This window comes from Tinamus guttatus, unplaced genomic scaffold (genome assembly GCF_059628265.1).
Source record: "Tinamus guttatus ecotype Peru unplaced genomic scaffold, ASM5962826v1 Tinamus_guttatus_pri_ptg000242l, whole genome shotgun sequence".
Taxonomy (NCBI): domain Eukaryota; kingdom Metazoa; phylum Chordata; class Aves; order Tinamiformes; family Tinamidae; genus Tinamus; species Tinamus guttatus.
The window spans coordinates 6,019,260-6,042,314 of record NW_028288776.1 but is presented as its reverse complement, the minus strand read 5'-3'; the positions used below and the strand labels follow the sequence as shown (position 1 = coordinate 6,042,314).

The window sequence follows — 23,055 nt, the reverse complement described above, 5'->3', positions numbered from 1 at the left end:
GAGTACGGGCAGCTGTCAGCGCTCTGGAGAGGTGTTAATCCATGGCGGGGTGCCTGACACAGGCTGATAACCCTCCTGCATGTGGCTCCTCCTTTGCCAAGTTTGTGCTGAGGCCGATCAGAGAGGGATGCTTTATCTCCCTAATAAGGGGTCTGCAGATTCAGTTCCAAAGGATGAACAAAGTAAAGGGTTACAATTCCAGGCAACAGAGTTTAATTTCAGAAGAAACGACACGTAAATAGTTCTATGGATGCACTGGAGCAGTAGGGAGACAGCCACAAACACCAGTCTGGACTGGGGCCTTAGAGCCCGGAGAACTTGCGTGCATCATCTGAACCGTCCTGCCAGCCACCTCAGCCTGCTGGACTACCAGCTGCAATACCACTGCTGCTTGGTTTCAAGCCCAGACTTACACACAGAACTACCACCAACATGTAAACCACATATATTTATATCATCATCTAGCGAGGCAGCCAAGTCTGTGCCCCTCTCTGAGAGAATTCTTTAATCAAAGACAAGATCCTTAACAGCTCATTTCTCTGGTGCTAAACTAGCTCGAGGCACAGATATTTCTTTAATTTTCCCCAGACACTGCTAGCATCTTAAACTAAAGCTTTTCTTTATCATTGGCTTGTCCCCCCAGAAGAGTGGAGCTCTCTCTTTTCTCTAAGACTTCAGTAAATGGTTGACACGGCTCCCCAAAACTTTATTGGTCCCAGAGGGAAGTCACTGTTCATTGTGGGTGTCCAGTTTTGCTCCTCGATGAGATAAGTACATGCTCCAGTCAAGCCCCTGCTGCTCTAAAGCAGCTTCTGGCTACCAATGCCACATGTGCAAACTAAACGCATGTCTGTGTTGTGCCCCTTTGCTATCCTCCAGAACCATCTGGCCCAAATTATATTATCAAAGCGGAGGATGTTACTACATTCACCATTTATTGGAATCTGGGAGAAGAGCTTTGGGATCAGCCCTGAACTGTTTTACTAGCTCTCCTCAACTTTGCTGAAAAAGCCCCCAAATTACAAAGTTAATTGGCAGCACATTGTTACCATATGTGGCATGCAAAAGGAGCCCTCAAGTTTATTTAGGCATCAAAACCAAAGAGAAATGGAATATTACTGCCCTTTATGAGGATTTTGTGTTGGCCTTTATTAAGGCACCTCCAGCCTTGATCCTCGCGTGCGCAGCCCTGCGGTGCCCTTCAGCGTGGGGGCCACAGTGTGTCCCCATCCACGAACCTGTCACCAGGATCTGCCTCGCACTGTTCCCCCCTCTTTGCACCAGCAGAAGCAGCTCCCACTGAAGCGTTTGCACTGATGCAGGGTTCACAAGAGTGTGAAGTGCCAGCAGCTCCACGTAGCTGACATTTGCTGTAAAAATTGTACCATAGTGCACTCTCTCTCCCTGCTTTTAAGAATCACTATATATTAGACTGTTCTTGCACAGACAACATGGGTTATACTAACACTCCAGCCCACCTACACCTGCAGAACTCTTGCTGCCCCATTTAAAGGAAAAAAAAATTACACACTCTGACAGGGGTCATGGGCAAAGACTGCTTTTCTTAGAGCTCCATAAATGACTTTTTTAATGTCTGAATGGAGTTTCATGAAGTGAACCATCAGTTTTCAATTAAATTGCCTTCATTTCCCAATCTGATGTGTGTTAAACAACCTATCAAAACCTCATAAACTTCAGTTCACAGCATTTTCATTTCCGGATTCTCTCTTCTCTCAGCTTAACTAATATCTTGTGTATTAAAATAATGTATTATTTAAAAATATATAGAAAAAATAAAGGCAACTGCTCATTATTTGTGCCCTTCACTGGGACAGTCTTGATTTTCTGGAAGACAAGTGGAGGCCAGAAGAAAAAGTAAAAACAGAAGTCTACTATGCTGCTACTTCTGTCATTTGCCTTGCTGTTGCTTACTCCTCTTCATACCTATATACCTACCCCTCTGCCCATCAGGCCGTTGTTGAAAGGCAGTCCAATGAAGCTGAAAGCTGCCTCTTGGATGAAGTAGGGATTCAGGATACGTATCTCATGAGGTTCCCTTGGGACACGGGTTGCAACTGACTTCCAAAAGCCATCAGAGGCACTCTGGAAACAAAAAGGAGAAAAAATAAAAGAGAAAAAAATAGAAAGGAAAGATAAAATAATGAGCACAATTGCATACAAAAGATTGGCATTAATCTAATGGCAGCATGTGCAGATACACTCAAGACAGTCTGGATGACAAGTGCCATAAAAAAAGAGGGTCTGGGGCTTCAGCATGAACAACCTCCCCACCAGGGACTTTGCTTTCAGTCTTATTGATACTTCAGCTAGTCTGATTAATGGTTTAAGCATTCCAGCATACGCTGAGATCACTCTCACCTGCAAGGAGACATATCCTTGGCAGCAAACACTCCTGAGAACATTCAAAGAGCTAAATAGGGCCATCCACCTCTACTTTGTATGTAGGTTACATGCTTCTTTAGCCTAGATTATCTTCTGTTAGGCTTTATGCGAAATAAAATGTAAGCTTATGAAAGGTCCCCTGTAAAGAGCCATGCATGTTCACAGTACAAGAGAAAAACAACCAAGTATGTCCATGTTTTCCCTCCAAATTGTTTTTTAATTCAACTTATGCACATGAGAGGGCATTGCCTTTGAATATAACCCTGCTACACAGCCCTGCCTGAAGAGGGGTTCAAGTTTCTCCACCCCATTACTTCCTGTCACTGTTCTTGCTGGTCCAGACAGTGTCACGGGCATAGCATGATGCTCGCAAAATATCTGGTTCATCCTTGTCACAGGACTTGCTGAACAGTAACACTGCACTGTTTCACTTCTGTTTGGGTAGATATTCGGAGTAAGGGAGGAGAGCAAGAATTTTAATCTGCTAACAGCCTTGGCGGGGTAATCTGATTCAATACCTCCTCCTCACAGCATTGAGCCATCTCCATGACACACAACGGACATGGACATTAAACTGCATAAAAAGCATGTGCTTAGAATATCTCACATTGCCATTTTCTACACCAGCTTTAGGCCACTTGCAGTTTAACAGCAACTTCATAGTTGCTTCCACATCACTTCTGAAAATGCTGATAATCCCTCAAAAACCTCCAGGAGACCTCCCGAACCCTGTAGAGATCACCACTGTGATTGCCAACGTGAACTCTGCCGCAGCCTGTTCCTTCCGCACTTGACCAGCGACACTGCTTGTGGCTGCTCCGAGATCCCACAACACGTCCTTACCAAGGCTTCCACACAGAGGCGGCACATGGCTACCCTTTGGCACTGAATTTTAAATTCTAAAGAATGAGACCCCTATTTTGGTCTCTCTTTTCTCAAAGCCATGGTCATTGGCACTCAGGCACCTGTCTTTTACCGCCATACTGAGTCCCCAGTTGGCTTTTGCACTTTTCTGCTCAGAGCTAGTCAGGTTGGTCAGAGTAGATCTGCCTCGGTCATCTCACTTACTCCTCTGAATATTTGCACAGTGTTAGCAGTTATCCAGCCTTTGAGATTTTCCCTTATTAAAAGAACTTTTACAAAATATTCCAAAGGAGCACAGGGGAGAGGAGACAGATCCTTGCACAAGTTCAAGGAGAGAGATCATTCTCATACCTCTCTGAGAACCCCTGGGTGCAAACTACCAAGCCTGTTGATTTATAAATATTTACTTCTTTTAAAGATTAAACATTTTAGTCATAACATATTAATATCATGGAACATACTTGCATCATCCTTTCATGATCAAAACACGCATTCCTGTTTTGTTCCAAATACCAAGCAGAATTATTCCGTGAACATTTCTGCTGGTTTTGCAACCTTATTAACAACTTAATCCCTTCCACTGCCTAGTTGTCTTAAAGCATTCCTACAAACACACTGGGAATGAAAGAAACCTAAAAGCTGTTCTCTCACAGTTTTTAGCATTAAGTCTACTATTTTACTTAGTCCCATTGTGCCACATCTATCCTATTTTGATATGACATCCCACCTCAACATTGCCCATATGTGATACACTTCTGTTGACCACCACCAGTGTCACATCCTGACAATGGTAAAGGGCTCTCAAGCTCTAGATGGAAAAAAACCCTATTGGCATTTACTGTTTTCTCATTATAGCTGAATTAGCAGGAATGCCTGAAGTCAAAGTGATCTAACACTTCCCATTATAACACCACATTTCCAGTCCCTGAGTTTAAGTTTGAAGAAAAGCAATCCTACCATTAAAAAAAAAGTATTAGGACCGCAATTTTGCAAACATTAATAAAATCTTACAACTATTTTACCAATGGATTTGAGGGATTTGGTATGTCAGCTGAGTTCTGCCTCCTTGTGAAAATTCATTAAAAATTGGATGAATATTAAACCTTTGGAATTTCCTAAAGGCACATATAAAGCAGAGGTCTTTCAGTTGCAAGAAGATCAAAAAAATCACAGATTCCACTTGCATTAAGCACGCTTCAGGTCTCTCAGAAATGAAGATGATAAACAGAAATCTTGAATAGTTACTCATTCTGTGAAACCATCTTATCACGGGTCTAAGCAGGCACTCCCTGGAAAAATAGTGTGTGACCCTGTAACCAAAATAAATTTAAAAGAGTTGAATTAAGATTTCATGGGAAACTCTAAATACGGCAATCCTTACATTTTGCAAACAATTTGAAATAAAGGTTTGCAAGCTACTTGAAGTGGACAAAAATGCCTTTTCTTTGGAATAACCTCTCTGAGATATTCTAAATATGTTACTGGATTTAAGTAGACATGACTTTTACATCACATGCTATATTAAAAAAAAAAAAAAGAAAATGTACAGTGGAGGGTTTTCATGTTTTGCTATTATTTGAGCTTTTCAGAAAAAGGTGATAACATTTATCACAGTTGTCTATTGGCCTAGTGTTGTGTGAAACACTAAGAATGTTTCTCTCGACTAGATCAATGCAAGTACCAAATAAGCACAGATCCTGTCCATGTTCAGGAACACTGCCCACCCGCTGGGGCCCTTTCAGCAGGGCTCTTTCTCTGGTCATTCATCCTGGCCCCTTTTCTCAGATATCACACAGCTCTGCAGTTGCTCTGGTTACTCTCTTTTTGGTCTCATTCCTACTTGTTTGGTGTTCATCCCTGTAACTCTTCTGCTCTGTTTTCCCCAGGTGCTTGAGGGAGACCCTTTGTAATATTTCCTTTCACATTTTTTCCCCCAAAACGTTTTAGATCTGGAGTCTCATTAGGCGTTTCTCCTATTTCTAACTACGCAGTAGGCAAAGCCCCGGGATTCTCCTTATTGACAAAGGACTAAAAACTGGTTTCCTGGCTCATAATTACTGGAATTCTCAGCCTTGTGGTTTGGCTCTGCAAACCCGGGAGTGTCGAGCTACATCTCGAGCCTTGTGGTTTTGTTCTGCAGCTTGTCACTGGCAGGCTACAAAGCAAAGCCTCACCACAACTGTGAGCCACAGGAGGCTTGCTCTCCTACATCACCCCCTCGGAGCTGCCGACTCGGAAGCGCAGCCCGTTCCAAGGCTCCTTGCTACTGCTGATGCTCGGCTGAGGGCTGCTATTATGCCTAATGTAGATGTTCGGTCTGATTGGACACAGATGTTCAGCAAAGTATCCAAAGCAATTACTTCCCATCAGGAACGCTGTCCCTTTTTAGGCTGAAAGGAGACGAACACGCATCCGACAGGCAGACACTGGGAGGGAGGCACTCGTCTCCTGCCAGATTCAGGAGCACATGCAAGCTCCGAGGTCGGGGCTTAACCTGCTCTGCGCTTCCTCGCGGTCCTGCAGGACGGGCCTCTGCGGACACAACGTCTCCCTTCCTGATTGCCGTAACGATAACAAGTTGGAAAGCGAGTCGGCAGAGCGCTCAGGCAATATTCCCGCAGTACCTCATCACATCCTAGCATCAAAGCAGAAACCATGGTAATTAGGTTTCCCCATGCTAAGTCCCAACTTCTCTTGTTTGTTGGTATTGCTGTGCGCCCGGAGCCTCCGTCACGGATCAGTGGCCACTGTGCCAGGGCTGCCTCAAGGAGCTTACAGTGCAGGCATAAAGAAACAAGCAATGCCGAGATGAAGGCAGACAGGAAAGCATGATTGAAGAACAAGTCTCTAAGGTCCACAATGTTTTTAAGCAATCTTGGAGCGCTTTCCAAATGGTATAATTGGAAACAACATAACTAAAGGCTTGAAAGGAGGCTATTCAAAAACTAGTAAAAATCTGAGCGGGCCGAGGCTTTCAAGCCAATCTCTTGTACAGCTTTAATGCAGAGAGATGCAGCAATGCCCTCCCCAGAGACCCTAATCCAGGACCTCAACACATGACCCATCAGAGAGGACAGGTTGTAAGGAAGGGATATGAAAATGGTAGGCCTTGCCTAATAACTGCAGGGGCAATACAAGCCACTTTTAACCCCTACTTTTGTCAATTCGCAGAAGTAACGAAGGTTCATGTGCTAAATAAAATGTGTGAATTCAGCCCAGCAGGCAAGCACCATACCTCTAGGGATGGTATGAGGTGACAGCAGCAATTCCCTCAGAACAACAACACTTCTAATACCAGTGTACAATGAGGAGTAGCGCTGCAGCATCCTGAAGACTGATGCTGCCTCTTCTCTATCTCTGGGATACTCCTGGATTTAGGAGTGCAAGCAGCACTACTCTGGAAGACTTTTAAATCTGATGGGAAGGAGACAGAGAGATTGCAGCAGTCATCTACGAGCAACACGCTGTTAAATAAAGACTTATCATGCAGTACTTTGCTGCAGAGCAACCAAAAAGGTGAAAAGCCTGGAGAGAGAATCTGGAGTAAATGAAACTTTCAACCCCTGATTGGGAACAGTAACAAAACAAACAAAAAATCCATCATGCTAATAGAAGAGAAAGTGGTGGGTCTCAGACTAACTACACCAGGCACTTAGCCTGTAGCTGGCTGGTAACACCCAAAATGGAGAGGAAGGAAGAGCATGAGGGGAAGAAAAAGCCAGGGAACAACATGCCAGCCCCGTCACAGAGCCTCAGAGAGACCCACAGAGAGCCCAGCACCTGCCTCTGCTGGAGCGGGTTAGTCTGGGTTTGTCACCCTCAGCGTCACCCAGGCCCAGGCTATGGCAGAGTTGCTGTAATGCATCTGCAGAGGCTTTTGAAAGATTTCTGCTCAGGAATAACTGCATTAGAACTGAATGGCATGTTTCCACCAGAAAATTATCATCTTATCAGCCAACATTGCATTTCTGAGCGGTCAAGTAGACACAGAGGGCTAGAAAATGCTTCCCTAGAAGTGTTAGTATAAATGAACTTGCATCATTTCCACTGATTATCAAAGTAACGTGCAATTTTCAATTGTGCGAACAGACGTGCTTAGAGCCTGCAATCGGGGCTCATGGTCAACTGCCAGACCCACTAGCCACACTTCAAATATCTTTATCCAGCTTTCTCAAAGCGATGGAGAACTCGACACCACCCTCTGCACACTGCTCCAGTGGCCAGCGCTCAGGGAATTCTGAATTTCCCCATTCTCAGCTGCTAACCGCACTGCGTTGTACCCTTATCTGCCACACCAAAAAGCTCTTTCTCTGCCTTAGGCACGAACTTGCACTCCGGGCTCAAACCCTTCCCCTCATCTTCTCTTTGATTATCTGCCAACACAGACGCAGCTCTTGGAACGTCTAACAACATGACATGTTCTAATACTTTATCATGTTCATATCTCCTCTCAAAACCCCTCCCAGTGACGAAGCCCAAAATCAACTGGCTGTAAATTCCCAGTCATTCCTCTGACAGTAATCCCCATTTCTCAATAATCTCACAGAATTGCCAGCTGTCAATACTGGGCAAGAGAACTCCTGGTAGGCTGTAAACCCCACAAATTAAGCTTTTATTCAGTATGAAGTCCAAATACATCTTCTTTCACTAACAACAATAAGGAAGCAGGATGGAGACAAAAGCAGCTCTTAATAACTGGTGCTACCAGAACCTTTCAGAACAAAGGAGGAGAAAAGCTAATTCTGCTGGCCAGGTTTTATCAGCAGCAAAGTGGAGTTTATGCTACCTATTTACGCTGGCTGGAGACCAGACTTGATAGGGTCAATAAGCAAGCTAAAATCCCTGCAAGAAAACCACAAGAGGAGGCAAACTATTAATCCCAAATAGTAGTTGAAGGCTTTAAAGTTTAGATTTTACACCTGAGTGATAAGGTGTCCCAGCAACATAACAAACTGCAAGGTGCCCTGTCCAGAGACACGGCCTCAAAAGGCAGCAAGTCCCCTATGGACCAAAGGCCAGCTGTGAAGGGAGGTTAGTGCACGTACATTATGCACCAGTTTGGTTTCCTACAATACATTCAGCAACGCATTCGTAACTACAGCTGTTGGTAAGAAGCTTCTGCCCTATTTATATGCAAGCATGCATTACATATAAATGAAAAAGTATATAAAAATAACTCTATTGCATTTCAAGTTTTGCTTAATCTATATAACTGAAAGTGCTGTGGCTAAACTAAACGAACACAGATATGGAGCTCCTATGCTGTTGATCCAATTAACAACCATTCCCTCCCACTTCACAGCGCTAGGCAGCATGAGGACAAGCTCTAAAGATTCAGGGAGAACAAATTAACTTTAATACTATTTTGCAAATCCAAAGAATTTCCTTTGCTTTTAATACATTTCTACAGTTTTATCAGTGTAACTGAGAGCAAAATATGGTTCACAAGTGGTAAAATAATAAGAGGTTATTGAAAAAGAGACTGTCCTGTGAAGAAAACAACTCATCATTAATAGCTGAAAAAAAAAAAACCACTAAAGATTATTCTGATGAATACTGTGTTTCACAAGTCAGAACATAAACAACACTTCATATACGCCGTGTTAGAAGATATATGGGTACTATGTGCAAACAGAGTGATAGATAGACTGTACTACATACTCCTTGTTCAAAACGTAAGATGGATTTCAAGCCAAAATTTGAAGAAATATCCCTCTTTTGAAACGTTTTAGGCGAGGAGGATATTTTTAGTGAAAGCACAGAAGGATTTAGATAGATTTAGATTTCAGATAATTTATGTTTGCGTTGTGATTTTTCTTGTCTGTGAATACTAATATTTCAATGAAAAAAAAAACCAACAGCCTAAAGTAGTTTCAGAAAAATCTCAAAGGAGAACAGGCTCTATATTATCACACCATTATTTATGGGACATTTTATGTCCATAAGGAACAAGTTCTTTTGATTCACTATTAATGTTATCACATAGCTTAGGACGCTATGGTCACGCTCAGCCTATATTAAACCATCCTATGGCTGAAAGGCTGAAACCACAAGCTAGTAAGAACTGGAAGTAGGATGGCCTATAATTTTAGTTCGGAACTTTAAAACTTTTGTTGTATTGTTTGTATTTCTGATTTTTTCACCAGATTTTTCTTGTGCTACCATATATCTAAATGTTTTACAGAATCTCTGCAATATTTGGCAGCATGTATTACACCCCTTCACAGGTGGGAACGCCAAGCGGGACGAACGCCCACAGTGTTTTTGGCTTTCCGACGCTCTACGCCAGGTGCCCACGTCCTGGATTTCCAGCAGAAGTGGTGAGCCCGCAGCACGAGCCCGCTGACTTTGCTCAGCACCCGGCTCTCCTGCTCAAGCTGCCTCCTGAGAATTAAACCAGCCCTCAGGAAATTCTCTTCTAACTTGCTCAGCATCACGTTAGTAAGTTAAAGGCTAAACCACTTCCTTGAGAGGAATCCTCAATGTCTGTAATTAGGAGGCCATCGCTTCTCCCCTCTCACATTTACTGCCCATTCTTTTGCTTCTGCAACTACTCACACAAAGGCAAAACTACTTCCATTACAGAAACCAGACTAAATCTTGGTCTCCCCTCTCCGCTGGGTAGACTGCAGTGCTCCAAAAGAGCCAGGACGTAATTATGCAATTAAGGATAACAACAGCACAAGAGAGATGACTTACTGATGAAAAGGCAATCTTAACTTTTGGCTTTTTCTAACTCCTGATGGCTTGATTTTACCAACCATAAGGCTTTTTAAATAAAGTTTTAAAGTGTAATTTAATATGTTAAAAAATGAACCCAACAAAAACTCTATCAAATTGAATAATTAAACCCAGGGCACAGTCCTACCAGCTCTAGGCCATGGGATTTCACTGGAGCAGCAGCAGACCCAGCAGCCCGCAATGGTAATGCAGCCACCACCCCCAAGTACTAGAGCATTACAACAAAAGGGGTACAAACCTTTTTGTTATTGGTGTTGTTTTTAAACAAGGAGAAAACAGGGCATTTCTCTAACCTTGACCTGAGAGATACTTCAGTTATGTTAGCCAAATTTTCCAAATATCCAGCTGAGCCAAACATGTGGCGTGGACAATTGCAGCTCAAAGGGGTCAAGAGAAATAAAATCACAGAACCATTCTCCCAGTTGCTTAGAACAGAAAACATAAGGAGATCCCCACACTAAGCCCAGCTACCTGCTGCACTTTGAACAGTATGTTAGAAAATAACAACAAATGCTGCACGGTCTCAGTGAAGCTATAGGGGTATCCCAGGGCGCTTGAGGACATCCATCAGGAAAGCTTCTGCAGGAGCTGAGCTGGATCATGAGTTTGAACATAAACATCTCATTAAACAACACATATTTAGACTAAACTTTTGGCACATCACAACAGAAAAAAGCTAAAAGGTCACAACAATAAGAATTATGGCCTAAAGACCCTCATTGCTTTCCGAAGGAATCTTGAAGTAACTCTCTAAGAAAATATATGCATTGCTTTTACGACATATACTCAAAAAGCTGTCTTCTATTTTGGCATCTCTACTGAAATGAGAGCCAAATAATTTGTGTATTTGCTCAGCATTCATATAGATCATACACAAATTATTCAACATCCTTTTGGAGGGAAAAGCAAAAAAACAAAACAAGAGGTTGGGCAAATGCCAGAAAGTTCCTTCCCCTACTTTATTTTCTGGATTCACATTAATAATAGGTCTTTCACAAAAGAATAGTTTTTAGTCATGTTATTTAATATTTTTGAGATGAGAATTTAAATAAACTGTGATCCAAACTGAACATTTACATTTGAGAGTTTTTCCAAACAGCCAAAGTGCCGATTGGCTGGGATAAACTCTGTATTTTCTGTCCTTGGCACTGGTGGGTGAAGCTCATTTCACTGAACATGGCCAGAACATAACTGAAGAACCAGTAAAAAGTAACTTGTGAGTGGATTTAGAGAAAAGCTCGTACATCTGAAAGCTTGGCCATTTTCCCCCATTTTTAGGTCTCTGATTAAAAAAATCAACAAAGAACATATTAACCCTTTTACAAATTTAGCCCAAGCTAAGAAGAGACACCCTATGACATGTTCCGTAATTTCACAACTGTAAGAATCAAAATATTACCCCAAACACAAGGTGTCGCAGAGCTCGCTCTCTCCTGCCATCTACCTTCACGCCGATAGGTTTATTTTCACTTCAGTTGTCAAGGCAAGAGTTTGCATTCTTTAACTGTGCAGGTTAAGGAGAGGAGAAGCTGGATTTAGAGAGCCCCTGGGAATTTAGGGAACCACAGCCCCGCATACGCAGGAGGGGCCTTCTCCTTCTGCAGAAGGAAGCTCCGTTCTCCTAGAGAGCAACCAGAAGCACCAAGCACCACTGCAGCACAGGGGAGATAAATTTAGGAAGATAAAAGCAGACAGGGCATTTAGTTACCTCAGTGTTTATTGCAGCAAACTGGAAACATAGATCAACCCCATGTCCCAGAGCCCTCGGGGCTTCGAGGCAGAGAAAACCTTACAAATTGCTCACGCAGCCCTAACTATGCAAGTTATCCACGGAGCCCGCCAAGGAACACATGTGTTTTGGGCATAAATCGTCCAATCTATTCCTTTCTGAGTTAACATCTGTCATCGTGACACCACTCAAAATGACTGAAGACTGGATCATATTAACAACCACACATCTTGGATAAATATTTACTGTTCAGACCCCCCCTCTTTTTTTTTTTTTTTTTGTTTTAAAAGAAAACTCATGCAGATAGCAAAATTCCTGGAGCCGTGAAAGGGAACCTCGTTTCAGCCGCTGATAGAAAGCATGTGATTTTATTTACAAAATCAAACTGAAGTTCTTTCCCTCTTCCGTGAGCCTGCACGCTGCACAGGGGTGAAGGCGCAGCATCCTGTAGTGTTGCAATCCTTTCTCAAGTGCTCTACTGGGGAATTTTGTTATGCTGGAGGCTGCTCCTGCAGGATATGGAAACCAATTTTGCAGATTGCTCATCAGGAAGTGAAAGTTTTGCTCTGATCCCTGCAGGCAATTGGATGAAGCAAACAACTGTTTTAGTGACTTACCCTGGCGAGGGCATTACTGGCGTGCTATCCTGCTCCTTACAGTCAGCAGATAGGGCATAGAGAGCAAAGCCAGGGATTCCCACAGGCACAAGCCAGGACCAGAAGGAAACTCAAGCCTGCAAGGCAAAGCTGGGTACTCACAGGCAGCAGAAGCTCCCAGGCATGGGACTGCAGCCACCTTGGACGTCGCAGTAGTCGCTCAGGTCATACCTCCAAAGATGCATCATAGCAGTACTATAAACTCGGACCCCCAGGAAATCATATCTTTCCAAGCTGATTTTATCTGGCTCCAGCTCCTAGCCCAAGACACTCTGCTCTTTCATGCCAGTAGAGCTCAGAGGTCCAGCAGAGCTGCTCCTGCCATCCTGCACTGCCCAAGCAGCAGGAGCGCTCGTGCCAGCAGCGGCTCCTCCCGACAGACCTTCACTTACACACAGCTTGAACGCAACTTTACCAAGATACCCTGCCCTCACTTTAAGACTTCAAGTAAGAGCAAATTTATCAAGCCTGTAGGGTAGATGTAGCAAGAATTAATTATCCCGATATAAACGTACTGCCTTCTTTTGGCTGTATGCCTTGCTTCAGATATACTTTCGTTTCCTAAATTAAAAAGTCTTAGGAGAAAAAGAAAATGTTCTCCCTAGGTAGATAAAGAGAGACTATCAGTAAATCTCCTAAAAATCTCATACATAAGCTAAATAAATCGAACTCAATCTCTTAGACTAACAGAGGCTTTGCAGACTCCAAACGATTCTTGTAGTTCTTTACCAAAGTGTTAGCACAGGACATCTTTACTCCACTTGCACGAATGGGTTATGCTCTCTGGGTGATGTCTCAGTTTCACTGCTGTTGATGATCCCTGGCTTTTCCTCTGTACTGGACTCACAAAACATTGCTCCAGTACAGACGCACATCCGCTGTGTATGTGGGTAACACAATATCCCCAGCAGGCACGGGCTGAGCTGGTGGTAAAGCGGGGTACGTCCGAATGGAAGAGAGCACCCACATTTGTGTATGTGGCTTGGAGGAGACGGCGCAGCACAAACTCTGCAATTAGTTGTTCACTGGGTATATGGCACTGGATATACGCCCACCTATACAGCAGCCAGCATGGACCCAATCAACTGTTAGAGATCCAAGAGAGGATAAAGGATACTGGGTATTTATAAGGTGTTTGTAAGGGAATTTGTAAGGGAAATCTGAGAGTATCACAGTACAACAGGAAAGTGCAAGAGAGAAGGTTGCAAATCCATAGGCAAACAAGTTTCATTAGTTTTGCTGTTTACAGACTTAGTGTTTCATCAAGATCAGCATCAGATTTGTAGCAAATTCCTCCACATTGCCTTGAATATTCTGAGCCTACTTTTGATCAATTCCGCTACCAGTTACATGTGCTGTGACCTTGAAATGCGCCTACCAGGATTTGCATAATATTGATGTCAAAATCTTACCATTGCCTGCCCAGGTGGGAAACGCAACATAAGTACCTCTGGATGCTTTTTTTTTTTTTTTTTTTCCCCCCCCCCAAGACAGCTGCACTTGCTCTTCAGTTGGCCTTTGTTCATGCTGTTTTTTCAAAAGAAGAGATGTGAAAACCTGCAACGCTAAATTAGAGGACAATTATCCCTCTTTTTTTGACTTTAGCTGAATCATGGGTGGAGAAGGAGGGAATGATCCAAAATCTGGAAGAGGATGATAATTATCAGTTGGATGGCAGAAGAAAAGGAAGAGATAAGAGGACATTTCTAAAACAGAAATTGTCTTTGGACAAAGCAGGATGGGGAGGCGATTCCAGAAAAGATGCCCTCGTTGAGCAATGATTCAGTCTCTTCAGAAGGAAATTCCAGCTTTGATCACTTCATTTAAAAATGATGTTAAGGAAGAAGAACTAGAGAGGAGCAAAATATCACTGGAGCTTTAGGATTTTCATATAACAGTTAGGATTACTGAGCCAGAAATAGAGAGGATGCTCTCTTGGCAGGTATGGAATAAGCGTTCTTTAAGGACTACCAGAAACTAGCATAAATAAATGTTTCTTATCTTATAATAGGAAGAAGAGTGTGTGAAAAAGTGAATTAGGCAGTGGTAAGCAAACAAAACAAAAATAAGAGAGGAAAAAAAAAGTAATACATACTGTGGACATAGCTAGAAAGGTGAGAGCACCAAGTTAATTTTGGTTTATATTTTAAAGAGGACCTGTCTAAAGTTGGGGTCATCAACAATTCTGTTCTTGCAAATGCAAACATTTTTCAAACCTTTGATACCTGGGATTTTTCACCCAGTTTTTTTTTTTTTTTTTGGCTTCAGCTGCCTCAGAAGTTCTAGGTTCTGGACATGACTAGAGACTTGTGAACATGATGACTACCCATTCCAGATGGATACAATTTTATTGTGCAGAATGCATAAATCGGATAGTATTAAGTGGTGCACAAGCACACTACAACAGCATCAGAGCAGCCCTTGCCACCAGCTCAAGGTTGACAGTGTACTTCCAGACAGACCGAGCATGTTTGGGTGGGAACAACTCTCAGCTATGTAGTGACCTGCCTAATCTTATTATACTGTTGCATGCAGGTATGTATGAAGGGCAAGCTCCAGCCTGAATTTTCCATACCAATAACCTTACTTTGGGAATCTGGCCAGGAAGTCTCCTCCAAGGCCCATGTTATAAACTAGGTCATTAATCTGCTGAAGTTCCCGTATGGTCCTCACCACAGTGGTACCCGAAAGTGCATTAAAAGTTATACTCTACACAACTAGGCTTTCCCTCTTCCAGCCAGCAGGGACAAGATTTTGTGCATCACGACTACAGATCTTCCTGTTTGTCTTTTGACTATCTCTGGAGAGAAACTAGGTTCACTTTCTCCTGCAGTGCATCAATGTTCAAGCTTCTCTCTTCTGGGAAGGGCTCTGAACTCTTAGACCAGTCACAAAGGCAGATTATTTTTCTAAATACTATCCTTGGATCTCTTGGTCCATTCTCACCCATGTACATCACTGGCTGGCAGTGGGGGAGGTCCTGTCTGGGTGAGAACAACCCCTCAGGTATCTCCACTAGCCTTTAGCACAGCCAGAGAGAGACCAGGCTACAAAACCCGGAAAAAATCAGCACTGTCCCAGGAGTCATCGCCAAAAGGCAAACCAAATCCCATCCACTCTTTGCCGAGGGAATATAGCATAAACCATTTGGTAAGAGCCAGAAGAAGCCACCTTAAATTTTAACTTTATCACAAGGCATTTTCTTTGCGGCAGCATTTAGTAACAGTTCGGCTGCTCTGCATTAGGCGCGGAACCGTCCCGGTCATGCGAGAAGGTGTTGTCTCCTCTCGCCACTGCCACACTCATGTTTCTACCCACGCTCCATGGGCGGAAACGGCCTTTCCTGCTACCCGTGGTGACCACAGGGCTATTGCCACCGAACAGGCCCTCCTGCCTCTGCCCGCGCAAGCCTCATCAGGCCCGCTCGGCAAGCGGGCTGCCTTACTCACTGCCATGCCTTCCTGGAGCTCAGCCCCGAGGGGGTGAGTAGTGAACTAGGGGAAAACTCGTATTTGTGAACGAAATACAACCACCCGTAAGTTCGCTTCCCACATCAAAAACATCCTCTCATTTATCGTGGAGCAGCAAGTCCAGCTCCTGTTCCCTTCCATTGAGGTGTGAGGAGAGCAGGAGGACATCAGGCAATGTCTACCCACAGGTACCTGTAGCGGATGGGCTGGAGAGATGTCTCTGCACAGGATCAGGCTACAAATCTGTAACCAAACTTCACATTTATAATGCATTAAGGCAGCTAGTGCTGAGTTTACAGCTCCACAGAAAACGGCTAATGAGTTTTCCTCACAGGCCTTTCAAAGCTGAAAGGACCAACAATATACAAAGCGCTTTTTAAACAAGCCTGTGGGAGGAGAAAAGGGAAAGAAAGGAAATTTGCAATCTAGAAGCAGACTGGAATGAAACTGCTGTGTGCTGGCACCTGCACTCCATTTGTCACCCACAGCAAGTGACAGTGTTGGAAATAGCATGTTCCCCCTCCGCAGGCCAGGCCCAGAGAAAAGATTTACTCAAAGGCTGCACTCGGCCCCTAGGCCAGCCACAAATATGTGCGTGTGGATGAAGCTTTACTCGGAGCTGGATGATAAGGAGCAGAACACGGCCTCACTATTCTCCTCAAGCTGATAGGAGCACAGTGGCTTCTCATAGTTTTTCTCACGGTTGTGAACAGCCCACAGACAAGCAGACTATGAGGCTGTGAAGTCCACAGTCTGCCCTAGCAATCACATAGCCTGTCAAAGCCGTTACCTGAGAGAAGAGGACCCCTAAGTAAGAGCTCGGAAGGCAATGAGGGCTGTGGCAGCACCAAGGCCTTGGCTCTAGCAGAGTAAGGCAGGCCCATCAAGGCAAAAATGTACTCTACCACATAGCCTAGCAAGACTGGAGGGAAGCTGCTTACATAGAAATGTAGTTATCAAATAAGGCCACAAAATAGAACCTGGCAGCAGCGGTCCTAGGTTAGAATTGCAGAGAAATACTCAGTTCAAAGAGAAAGATGCACTTGTATAACCACGACCTGCTTGGAATCCCCAGCGGAAAACAGCCACATGCTGGAAGAAGGAAGGAGGCCTTATGGCCTGGCCATTGCTTAAGCCTCAACATCTGCTTGGGGGACGGCTCCTATTCAGATGGCATCAGTGCTGTGTGCACGCTCTGAGCATGCCCCTGCAAGGGACAGACAGCTGAACTTGGCCTTCCTTGCAGGCAGGTGCTCACTCGCTTCTATGATTTTCACTATCAAAGAGAGCTTCAAGGTGCCGCAGGCACTTACTGCACAAGTGACTCCTTTCTGGCAAAGGCTGCAGCGATTTGGGCTGGAAGCGGCGTCAGGCTCATTACCACATGAGAAGGAAGCTTGGGAGCTGCCAATTTCTAGTGAAACCTTTGCCCTCACTTGGCTGCTTTGCCACCGTGTGCCAGATGTTCAGGGAAGCGAGCCCCAAGCAAACAAAAGCGTTCCCCGTAATTCACTCACGATGCGCAAAGAGCCACCCTGCAATCGGCACTGCTGCCATTTGGTACTAATGGGTTTGCATAACTGGTGCTTTTCAGTTCATCCCTTTACTTCAGAAAAGCAGGGTGGATCACGACATGTGGACAATGTATCTTGGATAAAACAGTTCCAGAGAGTGGATAACGTTCTGAGCGACTGTCCACGAGTACTCCACAGCTAGGGCTGTCCTAACAAGCAGAGGAGGGATGCCTGGAAATATCAGCAGATCTCACAGCAATGACTGCAAGTCAGCACTGCCAAGCTATTGACCTGCAACACATGCATTTATTTTCTCCTTCAGTTTGTTCTAATACCTCTCAGTGATCAAAATCAGATATCTAGGGTTTTAGGCACCTGTGCCCATTCACGTTTTTCTTCTTATATACAGGGCTATACACTTCAGTGATACATTACTGCCCCAACTTAGTACCTATCTGGCAAATTCAAGTGCCAGAGCATCCAGAATGCTGCGAGAGAGGCCACCGTTATTCTGATACTGATCCAGCATATTTACCCAATTTGCCCTTTTCCTAGCTTAATCTCTCTCAACTTGTTTGTTTTTTGTTTTTTTTTTTTTTCCCCTCCCCTCCAGATATTCCTATTCCAGCGTGGAATAGAAAGCAGCTGAGCCCTTACTTTTTCTTTGGTATAATGTCCAGTGCTCCTCTTTCCGTGCACAGCACCTCGCAAGTCACCCAAGATCATACAGATCTCCATGAGGCTGTTTCACCCTGCTGAGCATAACACACCAAATCCTCTGCCTTACTGTTTTTCTTTCTTTATCATGTCTCCTGAAAATCTTCCTCTCCCTATAGAGCAAAGTACTTATCCCTTCCTCAGTGTGCAAGTGTTGCCAAAATACTAACATAACACAGAGCAAATCCCTCTCAGCTGCACAGAGAATAAGCTTATCTGACCACTGACCCTAGCAATAAATAGCCACTCGTCTTTCATTTACTCCTTCTCAGATAAATTCCCTTTGATTTCACTTACTCGAGAGCAGACTGAGCAAGGATCGCAGTATTCAGCAGAGAATCTCCAAGCAAGCAGGTCCAGGTAGATTCAGTTCAAGTGATGTCTCAGGGAAATCTAAACTCCTCATATCCGAGGCATGATTATATGACACCCACATGCAGTTGCCATCAAAATTCCAAGGCAAAGGAAATAGCAGAAAGCAGAATTTGGCCTATTTTATTGAGGAATGCATCCACTTCCACAGCAGTCACATTCTTTAGCAGGATGTTTCCCGTTCCCTTATCTCTGTTTTGCGGTCAGACTCCTGTTTGCGACAATTGGTTTGCAGTGGGGATGACATCTTGCAGAGGGACGGGCCTAACCTCAGATAGAGAATAAGCAACAGTGGCAGAGCCTTTAGGTCAAACAAGTGTCTCCAGTGGAATCCGGGAAAGGAAAGAATTCCCTTTGCCCTAGAAAACCAGCCGAGAAACAAGCTCTCCACGGAGAGCACTGGGCAGGCATTTGTCATCTTGAACTTACCACACACTGATTAAAAATACTAATGCTCATTACCAGAACAAACAGACGCCTACAGCTTATTCCCATGGCACTATTAGCTCTCCACAGGGTCAGTTCTTCTAGCTAAGAGACAACACTTCTTGCATCAGTCTCCAATAGAAAAAGCAGCTGTGCTAGCCACCTGCTTGCAGCTAAAGCCAGCAACAGTGGAATAAAATTTTAGCCTCAAATAGAGAGAGACCATGCTAGAAAGGACAAGACAGATGTTTTCCAGTCAATTGGACTTTATCCTGAAGTATTTAATGAACTGGTTCAGCAGCCTCAAAATCTGTAATGATTTTGTTTGGGAACGCATGTTGGGTAGGGTGTCAAAGGATTGAAAAATAGGCAGAAGTAGTGCCTTGCCTTAAGAAATAAAAAAGGGAGGAGATGATTTATAATTTCAGTTCTCAAAATAGCAAACTTTCATTACCAAACCATTAGAATTTATTTCCACAAGAAAATAACTATGATAGAGTAGAAGCAAGATATGTACTTGAGTTATTCAGTAGTGACATTCTGCTTTCACAAACATGCTGAGAAAAACTTGCATATAACGAAACTACCATGACATGAGTTCAGAAGCGGCTAAAAAAATTACCCAGAGGGAACTATCAGTGAATTCAGTGTAGAAACAGATGATGTATCACACTGGGGTCTACCCAGGATCCAATTCTTTTCAATGTTTTCATCATCAACATGGATGTTGGACTAAAAAGTATATTTGTTAAATTGCAGAGGACATGAAGCTGGAAAGAATGGCAGGTATGTTGGAACATTGTACCAAAGAAACTTGGCAAACTGGGGAAATGGTTGGGAAGAAAAAAACTGGTAGGGAAAAGCACTCTGGCAGGAAGGACCAACTGCACAAACGCAGGGTGCAGAGCTGGGGAGGCAGCAGCTCTTCAGGCTCTCAGAGAGAGGTCCAAGTGGATCACAGCTCAACTCCAGCCTTCAGCCGCTGTGGAAACGGCGAACACAACAGCAGATGCGTGAAGAACAGGGACTACAAGGGTGGACCTTTGCTCTGTTCTATTTACAGCGTGCTGTACACTTCGGGGCACTGCTCTTTAAGAAAAAGATGAATCAAATGCAGACAGTCACAATGGTAACTTTAATAAGAGGTCTGGAAAACATCACCTAAAAGAACTGAAAAAAAAAGTGTTTCAAAGAATAGAAGTCTGAGGAAGCAACTACAAGCACACAAGCAACCTGCAATGCAAGAAGCTCTGCACTCTACAAGGCTGAGCAACAGGTAAGATCACAGCAGCAGCTCTCCCCTGTCTTCTACCATATTTTAACAAAGTCCTTGCTCACCACGCTGCGCTCTTTGTACTGCCTCCCATGACCGCAAGCATGAGGTGGCACTGAACTAGTTTTGCAGTAAACCACTCCATCCTTGCCTTCAAACACCGGCAGGTCCTACAGTTGCATTCAGGTTGCACAGCACTGACATCCTTTGTATATTAAATACAGGCCTTTCCCATGCCCAAAAGGAAGAATAGGAACACGACACAAACAGCAAAGAAAATAACCTTAAAGTCAATTATTCATGCTACCAAAGCCCACTTGCACTTGCCCACAGGCTAAAAGGTAACTTTATCTGCCTAATACCAGGAAAATAATTGGAAGGTGGTGCCAGTGTGAGGCAAGAGGAAGGTACAAGCCCTAAGGGCATCTATATAACAGCCGTATACAATTATAGTTGTAGACTGTTTTCATTCTCTATGTGGTGAGCTGCCAACCTCCTGTCTTGGACTCCAAACACAAACATAAAATCCCATTCACCAAACATTAATCTATTTATCTGCTTATATTCTGACAAAATCATTAACAAACCTCTGAAAGCAGAAATGTAAGTTTTCTAGAACAGTACTATATCCAAACAGCAGTCACTTAATGACAACAGGAAACAACAAACCATCCACTGACAAGCAGTGAGTGCCCCGCGTGCTTGTTTTTAGTATGGGGAAACAGAACACCCTGAGTACTAACATCCTCACAGTACTTCACAAGGGCACTAAGGTGGGACAAAATATCTATATGGGGGAAAGTGATGGACTCACCATTTCAATGTTTTTAAATTAGACATCATACCTTTCCTACAGGTAATTTCACCCAGCATAAATCACGGGACTCAGCAGGGCAGTAACTAAACAGTAACTAAACAAAATATTGTGGTTTATGCTATTCAGGAGGTCAGAGTTTGCAGACTGCAGCCTTTTCAACCAGTCTTCCTGTTGCTGTCTCCTCCTCCCCTCCTCTGCCCCTGCCCCGTTCTCCCCAGCTCCCAGTTCCTCCCCTAGCCACTGCCCTCTCCTTCCTCTGCTCTTGAACCCTAGGAGCCTGTGAGACCCATGCAAAAGCTGGGCCTTTCAGGTATTCTTAAAATAGATCAAAATTAAATGCACTGTTCGGTAGCACATGCTACATCATCATTAATAGAAAGTCTTATCTGCGATAGGATGTTAGGTTACAGGGATACTTTTTTAAAACACGCCTTATTAAAACTGAAGCCCATGGAAGTAAAAGGAGCCTTCTTTTAAATGGGGCAGGCATGCAGAGAAATTCTCCTCAGATCAAAACGTGGCAAATAACTGCGATATCTGCCTACCACTTCTAATTAAATTATCTTAATAATGCCACATGAGTGTTCTTACCACTTTCTCCTTGTATACAATGTATTTCAGCCACTTGAAATCCTGCCATTTGAATCCCGCCAGAACAAACAGTGAATCCTTCTCATACTGCTCCATTTTCTGGATTGCACCTTCAGGATATGTGATCCGGAGAGTTGTCTTGCCACCCACATCTTTTTCAAAGCCCTTTACTGGAGCCGAGTTCAGCCTGCAGGGCAACCAGAGAAGACACTGTCATGGATTCCCATCTGATGATCCAGCACTGCCGGTCCTGAGCTCCCCGGAGCTGCTATGGGAGCAAACGGAAATCTTGCGAATTTTCATTGCAAACAATTATCAAGTTTTATACCAAGTGGCAGCAGTTTAAATAAAAGCCATTTAATTTGAGCAAATGTAATGCAAACCACTTCTGCACTTCCACCCTTGTGATTTAAATCAGGTTGGAAGCTTTGGAAAAAGAGATTGAATAGCATCTATACAAATTTAGGTTAAAGTCATAGATTAAGGATTAACATTTTAACATCCCATCACTCCCAGGATATCTGAGTTCTGCAAGACTGTGATGAGAGCATGGAAGTGCTGCAACCAAGGATGCAATTCAAGCTGACTGAAGACTTATGCCCTTACTCCCAAACAGCTTTTGCACTGCTTGCTTTACTAGCAGAAAGATTTGTAAGGGGGCTGAACAAATGAATAACTTTCAAAATATGGAACATTTTTCATGTGGTTTTATTCCCCAAACTGGCCCATCCCTGCAGTGCCAATGCGAAGGAAGAGGCTGGGCTGCCCAGCTGGGATAACATCCAGCAGCACCGCTGTCTCCCTGGCTCTAGATCGCTGAGTTTCTGCTGCGGAACTGCACCCTGCTTTGAAAACACTCAGGCAGAAATAGAGCCTTACCCCTGGGAACACTGATTTCCCAGGGAATGTTATGTGTTTAGCCATGTTTTTATTAAGACTCTCCTCAGGGACAACTTTTTTTCCGCCTTCAAAAAACAAACTGCTCTGGTGTTAACAGTGATTATGGTTTTCATGACATTAAAGTTATTCAGAACCTCTTTGTACACGTAGGCCAGTCTATTCAATACTAGAAGTCCAGAGCTCAGGAAACTTCAAGTAACTTGGAATACAAATCTTGCTGACATCGAACAGCAGCCCCTGATGGAACAGCACTGCCTGCTTGAATTATTGCAGTCTTCTTGACTTGGGATAGTTCAATATACTGGAAAGTGCTTATGGACTGCAAATTTTGTCATGTAGGAATGTTAATGAGGATCTGGATTTGTCTTTTCCAGCCTGGGTAAGCATTTTAGGTGGGAAACCTTTTAGCAGAAAATCCAAATATACAATTAGAAATTCTATTCACAATTAAGGAGAATAAATTCTTACATATTTCTAGTAAATGGAAAGCAATTTAAGAATCAATACAACCCCAGTTTATTCAGGAGATGAAGTCTTTTTTTAAAAAAACTCTATCCTATAGTTTATATCCTCTCACTTTGT

General features: G+C 43.6%; 1 protein-coding gene across 2 annotated transcripts in view; it reads right to left on the bottom strand.

Moving 5' to 3' along the window:
* ST3GAL3 (ST3 beta-galactoside alpha-2,3-sialyltransferase 3) overlaps positions 1-23,055 on the bottom strand; it is a 169,087-nt gene that overhangs the window by 24,425 nt on the left and 121,607 nt on the right. For both annotated transcript variants that reach the window (XM_088526104.1, XM_088526105.1), the window contains 2 exons: positions 21,574-21,760; positions 1,957-2,103 (listed from right to left, as the gene is read on the bottom strand). In XM_088526104.1, coding sequence (XP_088382230.1) covers positions 1,957-2,103; positions 21,574-21,760 — 334 coding nt within the window. The remainder of the gene's footprint in view (positions 1-1,956; positions 2,104-21,573; positions 21,761-23,055) is intronic.